The 14,958-nt window shown below is 40.8% G+C and overlaps 2 protein-coding genes across 3 annotated transcripts in view; one reads left to right on the top strand and one right to left on the bottom strand.

Annotated features, from left to right (window-relative positions):
* Positions 1-6,554, bottom strand: part of dhx38 (DEAH (Asp-Glu-Ala-His) box polypeptide 38) — a 99,604-nt gene extending 93,050 nt beyond the window's left edge. Inside the window, exon 1 of one of the 2 annotated variants that reach the window (XM_069901302.1) lies at positions 6,479-6,554. The gene's annotated coding sequence lies outside the window, so the exon portion shown is untranslated. Of the gene's footprint in view, positions 1-6,072; positions 6,093-6,478 lie in introns of those variants that run through there. The other variant, XM_069901303.1, reaches the window with a different exon arrangement.
* A 2-nt stretch (positions 6,555-6,556) lies between these two features.
* Positions 6,557-14,230, top strand: psmd7 (proteasome 26S subunit, non-ATPase 7). Its single transcript, XM_069901304.1, has 7 exons — positions 6,557-6,723; positions 8,526-8,617; positions 9,312-9,404; positions 9,977-10,074; positions 10,554-10,634; positions 12,693-12,784; positions 13,597-14,230. The coding sequence occupies exons 1-7, from the start codon at positions 6,650-6,652 to the stop codon at positions 14,027-14,029; spliced, it is 963 nt and encodes a 320-aa protein (XP_069757405.1). The 5' UTR covers positions 6,557-6,649; the 3' UTR covers positions 14,030-14,230.
* Positions 14,231-14,958: the final 728 nt, after the last annotated feature.

Genomic DNA, 14,958 nt, shown 5'->3' with positions numbered 1-14,958 from the left:
GTATGCATACAGCATTCATAGAGGGGTTTCTCTGCTGCACAGCATTCTGGGAAGTCAAGAACGCCATTGCTTTTTTCCTCATGGTCTTTATAAATTGCGCACTATAGCACTACCAATATTCCCACGCTCTTTAAAAATTGCCCGCTATTGCAATTTATTGCAATTTTTTTCTCTCTCTCTTGCTGCTACTTTCCCACAGCCAAGTTTTTACCTTCATTTTAATCTTTTCTTCCTTCACATTCCTGCACTCAAGCAAAAACTCAGGTCATTTCAATCCCACAATGCAATTCCCCGTTTCACACTTGCCTGATTGCAACACCAGCATCTGCAGATACTGGACATTGTACTGGGGATAAGAGCGTCAATCCCTTATGTGAGATGGTGTCATCCTGATGTTGGTGTTGATTTGATTATGCACTTTAAAGGCCAACTGAGAGTGAATTCCTGGGATCACTTGCAAGTGTGAAAGGGGCTAATGTTAAGTTCTTGGCTCTTAAAAGTAGCCTTTCCAATGTGGGAAGATGTTTCATTGGTGCTTAGATTACTAAGAACAGCCAAACAAAAACTGTACTATAATTAAGAAGAAAGCAAATAAATAATTATTCACAAGATTAGTGAATGAGATGAAAACGGTACAAATGTAAACTGAGAAAGCAGCATTCATCAAAATATGTGGGGATTATGTGGCAATGTAATTCCATGTAAAAATTCCAGATTGAGAAACCATCCTAATTTAAACCAAATCAGAACATTGTCAGACATAACCAAGCAGAGATTACCATCGAGAGAACACAGCACAGGACTAAAGTGGGGCTCCAGGGAGTTCAAGAGCACAAATGTGGCTGCCAAACTTTACTGATGATCCAGTATTTTTTTTAATTCATTTTATTTGTATATCTTATCATCTGATGAAGGTTGAAAGCCACTATGATATGTTTTACCCACAAGATTCAGTAGTAATAGCTAGCTATCTAAAATTCTGATTGTAGGTACAATCAGATGCTGGTAAAATCTTGAACAGCAGTGCCAAAAGAAAATTCTGCTTGTGTAAATTTCACTGCCAAATGCAATGGCACAAGATAGTTAAATGTAATCAGGGCAAAGTCAGAATGTGCAGTTATATAGTGCAGTACAAAAGTGGGTCCCTACACGTTATTCTTTTAGGTCACACATGTCAAACTCTGGCCCGCGGGCCAAATTTGGCCCGCGATATAATTATATTTGGCCTGCAAGATCATATCAAAAATGTATTAGAGGTGGCCCGCTGGCCGCCGCGCCAGTATAGCGCATGCACAGTAACCGCTGTGTCCCAGGGTGAGAGAGAGAAAAATCCTGGTCCTTGAAAAGTAGTGGTGGGTGGTTTTATAAACACGCTGTCGTGTCCCCCCGCCCACCCCCCCACCACAGCGTGGCCTGGCCGGTGTCAGGGGAAGCCAAGGCCGCTTCCCAGCACCCGGAACCCCAGTGGCACAGCGTTTCCTGGAGCTGCAGATGGAGTCGGGACACCGGAGGGAAGATTGGGGCTCCCTGCCGAGCGATGGGGGCGCCAGCCGCCCTGCGCCTTCCCACTGGACCAGCGGCGGGTGCCCGGAGTACACGTGGAGAGAGAGGCTGGTCGGGCAGATAGGGTGGAACCCCCCCCCCCGCCAATCTCGGGAGTGGCGTGGGCTGGATCGGGATTAGCCATGCTCACCTGCTCCTCCACCGCTGTCCGGGATCCCAGCGCGATCCTGAGCGCGGAGACCACCCTGGAAAGGTCCTGGGATACCGGCACGGAAAGAAGAGCAGGGTCCGTAGAACATTACAGATCAGAAACAGGCCCTTCGGCCCTTTGACTCTACCTCGTGAAAACCCAACACTGGAGAAACCCAGCGGGTTAAACCGTATTTTTTATCCAGCACAGAGGTACCTGACAATGTTTGGCCCTTAATCCCCCTCATCAATGTATGAGCGAAAGTCTGTGGTTCTCATAAAAACACCAGAAGGGAGAAACTCAGCAGGTCAAAGGGGGATCCGGGAGAAACTCAGCAGGTCAAGGGGGGTCCGGGAGAAACTCAGCAGGTCAAGGGGGGTCCGGGAGAAACTCAGCAGGTCAAGGGGGGTCCGGGAGAAACTCAGCAGGTCAAGGGGGGTCCGGGAGAAACTCAGCAGGTCAAGGGGGGTCCGGGAGAAACTCAGCAGGTCAAGGGGGGTCCGGGAGAAACTCAGCAGGTCAAGGGGGGTCCGGGAGAAACTCAGCAGGTCAAGGGGGGTCCGGGAGAAACTCAGCAGGTCAAGGGGGGTCCGGGAGAAACTCAGCAGGTCAAGGGGGGTCCGGGAGAAACTCAGCAGGTCAAGGGGGGTCCGGGAGAAACTCAGCAGGTCAAGGGGAGTCCGGGAGAAACTCAGCAGGTCAAGGGGGGTCCAGCAGAAACTCAGCAGGTCAAGGGGGGTCCAGCAGAAACTCAGCAGGTCAAGGGGGGTCCAGCAGAAACTCAGCAGGTCAAGGGGGGTCCAGCAGAAACTCAGCAGGTCAAGGGGAATCTGGGAGAAACTCAGCAGGTCAAGGGGGGTCCGGGAGAAACTCAGCAGGTCAAGGGGGGTCCGGGAGAAACTCAGCAGGTCAAGGGGAGTCCGGGAGAAACTCAGCAGGTCAAGGGGAGTCCGGGAGAAACTCAGCAGGTCAAGGGGAGTCCGGGAGAAACTCAGCAGGTCAAGGGGAGTCCGGGAAAAACTCAGCAGGTCAAGGGGGGTCCGGCAGAAACTCAACAGGTCAAGGGGGGTCCGGCAGAAACTCAGCAGGTCAATGGGGGTCCGGCAGAACCTCGGGAGGGGGCCTGACCTCGCCAGGACCGTTGCCCACTCCCCCTCCCTGCCGCAGGCCGACCCGCGACTCACGGTGACGGGGCCGCTGATCCGCCGAGATGCCGCCCTGCAGCGAGAGCCAATGCCCCCGCACTGTCGTTGTCCAACCCGATCGCCCGCAAACCCCGCCCTCCCGCACACAGGCCTGAGTAAGTATTATGAACTTTAATCTCAGGATAAAACGATCTTCCAATAGTTTCATGTCACAGTGATAAATATATTCCTGGTTAAAAATGGTCCTGCACCTGGATACAAGCTCATTAAGCATAAAACTTGAAAAGTGTGTAAATCAAAGGATATCTGTACCAATGGAAAAAGGGCATGGCAAATAACCCTGCTAGAGTTCATGCCCACAATCAGTCACCCATTTGATTGTTTCAGGAATCATGTTATTCTCCCAAATTCTCAATAGCCCTCAGATTTTACTAATCGACAGCACACTAGCAACATTTGACAAATCCTCTATAGAGAAATATTATTTATTGAATATTTTATTTCTCATTTGTTAATGCTTCTGGAAAGAGTTTATCCAAAACTATTATTAAACATTTATTTTAATCAGAAAAAGTTTAACATTACATATGTTGAAAGAAGAGAAAACATGCAGATGTTGTTGAAAATTTTCAATAAATATTTAGTTCGGCCCTCGACTTAGTCCAAGTTTTTAATTTTGGCCCTCCGTGAATTTGAGTTTGACACCCCTGTTTTAGGTCGACATCTTCCTATACTTTGCTATTTCATTCTTTTGTCTGTGAAGTCATGCTTTTTGGGACTCACCAACCACTTCACACCAGATCTCTCTCTCTCTCGCACTCCTTGAGCAACTCCCTACAAATTATTAACACTCCTTGGACTGATCAAAAAGCTTCCCAAGGATCTTTTGAAAAAAGAAGCATGGGTAACTTTCATTCTTCTCCACAAAATGGACCATAGATTGGAAAATGAAGACTCTGAGGCAAAAACCAAGGCTTGCTGGTTCTTGATCTCTTTCCCACTTCTTCATAATAACCACTTCATGACCACTGTAACTGCCACAGAAGCAGCCACATTCAGATCATGAAGGCATTTTACTCCTCGCTAATTAACTAACGTTGTCCAGGTGAGGAAATCTGCTATCCTTAGTTGACAGCATACATGCAAAGTGTTTCTCACCTATACACACTCTGACATCACCCTGCATACAACTTTGTCAAATAATGGTTTTGTTGATGCTGAGAAAATAGAAAACCAAACAGACCGCCTGGCATTAACCTTGCCACTGAATTACGGCAAAGCAAATCTGGTCCCTGCCCAGTCAATATTGCAAATTCTTTCATATCGACATTTGGGGGTTGGTATCTAAATTAGCTGTTCCACAGATTAGTCAAGCAATAGCACAAAATAGTAATCCTCATAGTAATCGGTTCTGGAATCTTTCCTAAATCCACCCAGAATGTTCCAACTTTAGAACATTACCAAGTGTAAAAAAGTTCCTATTTTTCACATCTAAAACATTTATCTAATAAATCTAATTTCATTTAATGCAATTTTTATGGCATTAAATATAGTTGACGAAAATAATATTGAACTAAACTATACCTAACAATTATGTCATATAATCTTGACAAAGATCTGCCCATCTTTTTTCATCAAATGTTATGTTTAAATTTGTCTCTCATTTCTGTCGAGATTTATGAACTTTTTTTTTTAAATAGTATCTGCTTGTAATAAAAGATACATTGCAGAAATAAATTTCTTAGTATAACCTCTCCTAATAAGAACTTCCAACTCACTACAAACTAATAAATATATTGTAGCAAAACTATATAGTCTTGTTAAATCTTGTTGGGAGTAGCAATGATCAACGGATCAAAGGAAGCAGCAGCAGTTCCTAAAATATCCTCATCCTCAACAACTTCAAGACCCAGTATTGCTGGTAGTCCTGAAAAGATGGAAATATTTGCAATCCCATTCAGACAGAACTGCAGAATTGATGATTCACCTCAGCTTCTTCCCAAGATCCCCACTTTCAAAGATGCCAGTGTATATCCAATTTGATTCACTCCACATGACATCAAGAAATAATAACATTAGATAAAGCAAAGGATGGGGACTAAAGGACACCTGGCAGTGGTACTGAAGACCTGTGCTCCAAAATTAGCTGTCCCTCTCTGCAATCTTTTATATAGAATTACAATCTGGCATCAGCACCACCAAGTATTTTGTCTGGGTTTGCCTTGTCACAAAAAGCAGGATAAATCCACCTGGTTAAATGTCATTCAGTCTATCTATTCTCAATCAGGAATAAAATGATGAAAGGTGTTGTCAATAGAGCTATCAAGTGAAACTTAGTCTCCAATAATTCATTCAACTAGCCCAAATATGGAACAGAGAGTGGAATTCTCAAGGTCAGGTGAGAGTATTTGACACCAAGGCAATACTTGGCTGTGACATCATGGAGCACTGGTAAAACTGTCAATTCACATCAAGGGAATATGCACATAGAGCTGAAATCATCGTTTGTATAATGCAAGATGTTACAATAATAAGCGAAGACATCAGTGCAGAAGTTTTTCCAGAGAAGTGTTGTAAGGGCCATCCATCATCCACCCCTTTATCAATAATATTTCTTCCCTCAGAAGTGAGTGGTCTCTTATGATTGCATTATGTTCAATTCTAATCCCAGCACCTCAAGGCTTCTATGCACCATGATCTGGACATCATTCAGGCATTGAAACAGCAAATAATATTTGTATAATGGCAGTACCTGACAATGATCATCTCCCACAGGTGAATAACTGCTAACTCTTTGCATTCAGAGACATTAGCACATACCATCAGAATTGTGGGAGCATCATTGAATAGAGTCTTATATGGACCAACAACATCTCAGTCAGATTAGAATTCTGCACAAGTCAGTTTGTGATGGAATATTCTCCACTTATCTGGATGAGAGCAACTCTAAAAACACCCATGATCGTCCCCATCAAAGTGGTCGGTGCACAGCGGCTGCCATCGCGTCCACAGACTGTCCCAGTTACTCACCCAGGCTACTCTCACCAATCCAACACTTACGTGGTAAAGGAATTTAAGTGAATGTCAAAACTTGCAGGTTCCCCACCTTTTAAAAAAACACACACAATGCAGAAGAAACACAGCAGGTCAGTGTAATTTACGTATCAAAGATGAAGATACATAGCCAACGTTCAGGGCTTCAGCCCTTCATCAAGGCAAGACATTTTTCAATACCTTAACGAGGAGTCCAAGTCCGAAACGTTGGTTATCTATCCTGATCTTGGCTCTTTGACTTGCTGAGTTTCTCCAGCAGTGTTTTTCCTTGAACCACGGTGCCTGCAGACTTCTAACTTGGTTCCTTTCTGACCAATGCTTCTGCTGACTGCCTCTCCCTCCACTGTGGGGGCACGTTCGCCAGGAGGACCACAACGGTTCAATCCCATCCACCATGACCTTCTCCGGGGCAACTGGGGTTGGAAAATAAACGCGGGCCCTTCGAGCGACCCCTGAGCCCCGAAAACCGCCAACCGGAGGCAGGAACTGAGAGTAAACCATGGTCCAGGCTCCACAGTCGCCGTCCGCCTTCCGGAAATGACAGCCCCCCCCTCCCCAACAAATCCCTGCGATGGCGCGCACCCACCTTCACAGCTCCGGGTGGACCACGGCCATCCCGCTCGCGCCGCGCCGCGCTCACTGCTGGCCCCGCAAGGGTTGCCGGGACGCTGCCGGAAGTGTGGTGGCGGGCGGCAGAAGCGCTTCCGGTGTGTGGGGTTTGCACGGCGGCGTTCCAGTTTAAAGTGAATCGGGCACAATGCCGGAATCCGTGGTGGAGAAAGTGGTGGTGCATCCGTTGGTGTTGCTGAGCGTCGTGGATCACTTTAACAGGTGCTGCGGGCTGAGGGGGAGGAGGGGGCCGGGCGGGCGGGCGGCCGGGCGGCTTCGGGCCCGGCCTTGCCCTGCTGACTCACACTGACAGCGCGGCCCCAGAGCCCGGGGCCACCGTGCACGTTGTCCACCGTCTTGATCGGGGCTCGGCTGTCATGTCGCTCTTGGTGATCGGGCTGAAAATATGTTTTCCTTTAAAGGACCTGTCATTAAAGCCTTAGTGAGAAAAATAATTTCCTGATGGAATTCATCTGCGTTTTATTTTAAAATGGGCACCGTTTTGTCAAGTGTCTAATTTCATTCAAAATCGTTGGCTGAACATGGTACATAGTCATTGCCATTTGTTTTCAAAATCACTTCATGTGGCTCAAAAATCACAGGCTGAAGATGGCCATTCCCTGCCCAACTTTGCCTTCATGTGAGATTTGCAAAAATCCAACCGATAATGTGGATCATCTCGTGAAAAGAATGGGCATAATCATCATTCGGGGCACTATGAGAAAGACGAGAGGCTTTAATTTAACCCTTTACTATTCCACGAATCCAGCAGAATTAATACTGAAGGCTGACAGTTCTATTGTTCAATGGGTTGGTTTCCTTCAAAGGATCGTTGTCATTGTACATTGTTATTAAAAATGGGATCAATTAAGAAAGCCTATTTATGCTAATCTCTCACATAGACATTGGATATTATGTCAGAAGCCCTCAGAAAAGGCAAATCAGGCGAGGAAGGCCCACTAGTGACTGCAACTACCTCATTTCTTTCTCCTTTTTAAAAATAACAGTTGGGCAATTTAATAGGCTCCATACAAAATAATCTACCTTCCCCAACAGACTTTTATTTCCATTCTCGGCAGGTGAAACCTTGAATGTTAAGTATGATACAAGCAAGAAAGGGAGGGGAAAATCTTGAATCAGAACAAATGCTACTGCACTCAAAATACATAAAGTTATTGTGTTGCTGTTCATTAGCATGACCCAAATTTTTGAGTGAAAAATCAATCTGTGCACAACAGGTCACACTCAATGAAATGATTTACTGAATAAATTATTTATCTGACTCCAACTGATGGATTCATGTTGGCAAGGATAAATTGAATAACAATACTGAGTGACTTTTTTTAAATCATCCACCTGAACATATTGTAAGTTGTTTAAAAAGATAGCTTTTCAGGATCAATTTTATATTATTGAATTTGGGTACTGAAGTTCTTCAGTAGAACTTGGTCCTGTAACCTAGTTGGAGGTTAGAGTGCTAACCAAGTTGTCTAGTGAGGTTTACTGTTGTACTGTAAGTCCTGGGTGAGTCTGATGGACATGTGGGTGTGCTACTTTTATAAATAAGCATAAGAAATAAAGAAAAGCTATTTTTTTCTTTGAAGATGAATATTTTTGATTATCTTTGAGTACAAATTCTTATAGAAAAGCATCTTGCCTATCTTGTACATAAATCAAATACTGATGTTCAAAATCAAAAATTAATATTTTGCTTTATGTAATATCCAGTTACAATTGATAGCAATTTATAAAGCAAAATGAAAGCATTAACATATCTGATTTTCCAATATTTGTATTTTAATTCATAACCACAGATTTTTTTCCCAGGAAAATATTATTTTCATCACAACATCAGAAATAATTGTTCATGCTTTAACCAATGACATTTTAAGAACTTTCTTTGAGGCATGGTATCAAAATGTTTTTTTTAAATTAGAGGCATTACTTGGGGGTGGGGCGGGAGAATCATTTTTAAGGGTACAATTGTTAGACTATTTATATTAATAATTTATTTTAATGTTCAGAATAGGAAAAGTTGGAAATCAAAAACGAGTGGTTGGAGTGTTGTTGGGTTCTTGGCACAAAAAGATACTTGATGTTTCAAACAGTTTTGCAGGTAAGAGTCAAAATTGATGACAAATTAAATGATTACAGATTAACAATCATTCATTATTCAGTGCAAATTGCTTCCAACATCTGTTATGCCCCACTTGACTAATTCGACAATGCTGCATTTGAGTTTTAATGCCAGTAGTACAATTCCTGAACTGATGCAATGGCTTATTTCTATTGGAAATTATAAATACAAAATTATTCTCCAATTTGAATGGTCAGTACATAACAAATTATACAAGCAGCTGAAGAAAATTTGTTACACATCCACAAATCACTCTTTATTAATTGATGAACATCTCAAGCCTGAAACATTACTTGTGTATCTTTATCTTTGCTCTATAAAGTAAGCTGTTTGGCATGCTGAGTTTCTCCAGCATTATATTTTTATTTCAGTCATTATTAATCCATTTTGAGTGGAAAAAAATCATAACTTTAAATTTGTCATGGATTGTTATGGTCATTGCCCTCATGGTCGATCATTACTCTTTCAACAAAAGCAACTTTGGTAAACTTTGATAATGAGCAATAAATCATTTGCATTTTGTTACTTTTTGTTACTATTGCAACTTGTACTCATTATTAGGGGAAGTAAAACCATAAAAAAGATGCCACAAACAGCGGCATTAAAGATTATTATTTTCTTTTGCTTGGCATTTCAGAACATCATTTTTCAATGATTTTTCTTTTCATCTTAGTTCCATTTGATGAAGACGAGAAAGATGACACTGTATGGTTCCTGGATCATGATTATTTGGAAAACATGTATGGAATGTTTAAAAAAGTGAATGGTAAGATTCATTAAATCTTAAATAATGCATGCTTTGAACCCCTTTAGTTTTATAATTTCCAATTACTAACAATATTATTCAAGCAGTGGTTTTGCATATTGGTGTGTAATACCAGATATAGAGTTTTCCCTAAAATCAAATTTGTCACTTTTGAAGTACTTTTATTAAGTCAATACTTTGAAAACATTTTCCCTTGAGGTAAGTAATATGAGGAAATAGAGCAGCTTTGACAGAGAGAAGAAATAGGATAACATTCATTTGAGAAGCAGACATCAGGATAGTGTTCTGGTACCTGGGTGGGAATTTGGAGGGAAAACAAATTTGAAAAGAATTTGGTATAAATCTGCTATTTCAGATCTATTTGGTTTAAAAAAATTATAATTAAAATAATCCTAAATAGTTTTGCCTGTGGAATGTCTTGTTTGACAATTCGAGCTTCCTATTCTTAAAAGAAATAGATTGTTATTTTATTCTTCTTCCCAGCATTGTCTGATCGATATGTTGGCTAGAATGGTTGCCCTTTTAAAATCTATTTAATAATATTTTAATGGATGTTTTTGTACTTGTCTTAGCCAGGGAAAGGATCGTTGGATGGTACCACACTGGACCCAAGTTGCACAAAAATGATATTGCCATAAATGAACTTATGAAACGATACTGTCCTAATTCTGTAAGGTTTTATATTTTCCATCTTTAATCAAGTATTTGATAAATCGCACTGTTTTGCAATGTATATTAAGTGTAACAGTATACATAACCAATGTATTGACCTTGAACCCTTCATCGATGTATGAGCAAAATTTAGCATTTTGCTCAATCAAACCTGAAACATTACTTTTGTAAAATAAGGACTGTTGAGTTTCTCCAGCATTGTGTTTTTACTGAAAATAGTTTGTTCCTTTAAATTTAATCTGACTGAAATTAAGGTAGACTAAAAAGAGAATGTGATAGACTTTTCCATAAGTTTCCCTTTTTGATATTCTTGAGGTTGTAAATAGCATGAAATGTAGTTATAGATGGACAATTAATGTAATTTTAATAATGGTTGCTTCTGAATGCTAAATGAAAAATAAAATTGCTCGTGTTCATTTTATTGGAACGTAAATAATTTTTGGAGCATCTAGATTGAAGCTGTGCATTTTTTTTAAGGTTCTGGTCATCATTGATGTCAAGCCAAAAGATTTGGGGCTACCAACAGAAGCTTACATTTCAGTAGAAGAAGTTCATGATGTAAGTGCTGCTTTGTGGTTCTGTGAGAAGCATTTAAATAGAAAATGGCACAATAACATGCCCAACAGTCCACACATCTTCTGTGACACAATGCCCAATTTAAGCTAAAACTTTGTTTATCCCTCCATTCCCTGTATATTAATGTGTCTATCTTGAAAGCTCTTAAACATTACTATATCTGTTTTGACCACTACTCCTCGCAGTCATTCCATACACGAACTACTTTGCGGGGGAGGGAGGTTGGCGAACTTGTCCTGCTCATCTTTTAAACTTCTCCACTCCTCTTCCTTACCTTAAATTCCTGTCCTCCAGTATGCAACATTTTTAAACTGCAGAAAAGATTCTCTATTTTTCAATGTCTCTCACAATTTTGTAAACTTCTATTAGGTCACCCCTCAGCCTCTGGTATTCCAGAGAAAACACACTGTTTTTTCAACCTCTCCTTGTTAGTTCATGTCCTCTAATCCTTGAAACGTTCTGGTAAACTTCTTCTGTAGCCTTTCTAAAGCCCCCACATCCTTCCTGTAATGGGGTGACCAGATGCGGCCTGAGCAAAGCATGGTGTAGCTACAATATTACTTCTCTACATTTACTTAATGTCCTGCCAAATGAAGGCAAGTATTCCATATGCCTTCTTTACCAACCTATCTACATGCATGGCCACTTTCAAGGAGCTATAGTCCTGAACCCCCAGATCCCTCTACCCATCAATACTTTTTTAAGAGTCCTGACACTACTATATAACATTGCCCTCAGACCTCCAGGCACCATCTCACAATTATGTAAACTAAACGCAATCTGCAGTTTGTTTGCCACCTTCTGTAATTGATCTATATCCTGCTGCGTTCCTTGAAAGCCCTGTCCATTGTCCACTGCTCCACCAATCTTAGTATCATCTGCAAATATACTGATCTACCCATCTACCTTTTCATCCAGCTCATTTATGTAAATCACAAACAAGAGGTCCCAACCCCGTATCCAGCAGAACACCATTGGTCATAGGCCTCCAGCCTCCCACCACTACCTTTTTTATAATCCATTCCTGAATTCAAACTATCAATTCATTGTAGATCCCATGCCTTTTGGATCAGCTTATCATGAGGGATCTTGTTTTGTTGCAGGTTTCTTCAGCTGGTGAAGCCATTTGTGTGTATGCTGTTCTAACAAGTTTAATAATCACCTGCATTGATTTCAAAAGTCATTCCCATTTCAATAGGCCTGTAGTATTATCATCCCAGAAGGGTGTGGAGGTCAAATTGCTAAATATATATAAGAACGAATTACTTAGATTTTTTTTAAACATAACTGGCATTAAGGGATCTGGGGAAGGTGGGAGAGCAATATTGGGATGGAGGACCAAATGTACAATTATTAAGGATGGAAGAACAGGCTGGAAGTGCTAAATCATCTATTCTGTTCCTACTTCTGTTTCATTCATGGTCTTGTTGACAGTCAGAGCAGGTTTGAGTGGCCTACTTAATATATTTAAACACTGTTCAAAATAACTGCTTCAACTTAGTCATCTGCTTCATCCTTTCAGCTCCAATCAATATATTTTAATTTCTAGATGTTGTTTTGAATTTTTATTGAGCCATTATTCATTTTTCAGTTCAGATGCCTCTAGATTGGACTTGGAGGAGGGGGGATGGGTTGGTGCGAGAAGCAAATCTTGTTGGTTTTGACTTCGCCTCAACAGCGCACTGGATTAAAAATTATTCAGGGTGCTGATCTTTCATGTGTGCAAATGCTGAAGGGAGGGCATGTGATTTGGACAAGTTGTTTTGTAATCTGTGCGGGGGTGGGGTAGAAATATGTTTGTACATTTATCACCATGTAAACAATGTGCATTTACGTAGGACCCCTGTTGTATGATGGTACAAACTCAATATCAAGAATTCGAGCTATCAAAAATGAGAGGGTAAATTTTTAAAAAGGGGGAAAAAGATTGTACAGAGAGTGTGCTCTACCTAAAACCTCTCCTGACACAACACAAGAACAACAAATGAGAACTGCTGACTGGATGTTGTGTGCCCCACTGACTGTATGGTCTCTTTTCAGGATGGAACTCCAACTTCCAAAACGTTTGAACATGTAACCAGTGAAATAGGGGCGGAAGAAGCTGAAGAAGTTGGAGTGGAGCATTTGCTACGGTAAAGCTGACACCATCTGAGCAAAATTTGTGCTCTAGGGTAAAATAGGATTTTTTTTTGTTATGAAACAAAGCATAGAAGAGGAGTCTGTTTGGCTTGTGTTCATGGTAGTCAAAGATGTAATTTTGCTGACCAGCTGTTGATCAGTCACATTAGATTTTGATGCATCTTAGTACTGATTGGATGTAGCAAGGATCATATTTTTGGGGGGGGGGGGGGGGGTGTAATGATTTCTAGCCCAGTGCTTTTTTTCCCCTCAGCATTCATATTATTAAACCTATTATCTTTTGTGATTTATCACTTTTACAAGGGTCAAAATAGTGTTCGCTGCGACACAGTCCCTCATCTCTTATTGACTTCATTAATTCTATTCCCTGTTTTATTTGGCCCAAATAATTCAACCTCATCCTGGCTGATTTCTTGGCCTAACTATAATGGGTACAATAACCCTGCTACAATCCAAGAAAAGGTTCTTTTTAATCTTCTCTAGTGCTATTACATCCATCATGTGATGTGACCATAAATATTGATCATTCCACTGACTTTCCAATTTTTGTTTTTGGAATGTAAATAATGAACCAGTTTGAACTGCTGGTACTTTCTTGTGGGTTAAATAAGATCCTATTATAATTTGATTTCAGTAGTTCTAGCCAGAGGAAGAATTGGGTCATTGCTGGGGATGATTCAATGGTCCACACCTATTCATAGAACAACTGTATAGATGTAGTAAATAAAACTTGACTCGTCCACTTTTATAACTTGCTGATAGCAGACTCTAAAATTCTTGGCCTTTGCTTGTATTACTATTACAGAGATATTAAAGATACCACAGTGGGAACACTGTCACAGCGAATCACAAACCAAGTGCATGGCCTCAAAGGGCTGAACTCAAAGATTTTGGAGATAAGGAATTACTTGGAGAAAGTGGCGACAGGGAAATTGCCCATCAACCATCAAATTATCTACCAGCTGCAGGATGTCTTCAATCTCCTACCTGATGTTAATCTGCAAGAGTTTGTGAAAGCTTTTTATCTGAAGACAAATGACCAGATGTTGGTGGTGTATCTTGCATCACTTATTCGATCAGTGGTTGCTCTACACAATTTAATCAATAATAAAATCGCCAACAGAGATGCAGAAAAGAAGGAAGGCCAAGAAAAAGAAGAGGGGAAAAAAGAAAAGAAAGATGATAAAGAAAAAGAAAAAAATGAATCAAAGAAGGAAGAAAAGAAGGACAGAAAATAAATTGTGCTGTTTTTTTATAATAAAAAGAAAAATAGAACTTCAGCAATACTTGGTATCGAGTGAGAACGTTAATACTCCGGCTTTCTGCAATAAAAGGGCCAAAATATCCAGCCGTTGATGTTTGCATGGGGCAGTTTTCTGTATCTGTACAATGTACATGTTTAAAATCTTGAAACATTATAAATATTACTTTATTAATAATGTTATTCTAGGTCATTTCATTTGTCTACATTAGAGTATCAAAAAGATCTAGGACCAAACTGCTTAGACTACGTAATGTTAAACTCATAGGCTACGTAATGTTATAACAACATATCTAAAATATGATACAAGAATGAAGGTCCTGGAGTTAGAATCCCACACAATTGAGAATTCCGCCGACTGAAGATCCATTCACTATTCATTTGTCCCAGTTCTTTAAGGATGTTACAGGGAGGTTTGATAGAGGGAAACCTATGGATGTGGTGTATTTGTATTTCCAGAAGTCTTTTGACAAAGTTCCACATACAAGCCTGGTGCATAAATCAAAAGTCCATGGTAATAGAGGAAGTGTTAAGAATGGATTGAAACTATCTGTCTCATAGATAACAGATTATCAGTGGGTTCTTGCAAACTAGATGGAGGTAACTAGAGGTCATTTCTTGGCCTGCAATTGTTCTCTCTTTACATTAATGACCTGGAGGAAGAACAGTATTTAAGGTTTCCAGATTGTCCAATGATATGAAAATGGGTGTGATAAAGATACTGATGCTTCAATATAACATAAAGTGAATGAGTAGGCAAAGCTTGGCAAATGGAGTTTCACGTGGGGATGTGTGAGGTCATGGGTTTGACAAGGTAAGTCAAAAGGCAGATTATGTATGGGCAGAGCAACAGTGAAGGGCAGGGATCTCTGCGTTCTGAATGAATCGTGAAAAATTAGCTGACAA

This window comes from Narcine bancroftii, chromosome 10 (assembly GCF_036971445.1).
Source record: "Narcine bancroftii isolate sNarBan1 chromosome 10, sNarBan1.hap1, whole genome shotgun sequence".
Classification (NCBI taxonomy): Eukaryota; Metazoa; Chordata; class Chondrichthyes; order Torpediniformes; family Narcinidae; genus Narcine; species Narcine bancroftii.
The sequence above is the reverse complement of the archived record's forward strand: the minus strand, read 5'-3'. Positions and strand labels throughout refer to the sequence as shown.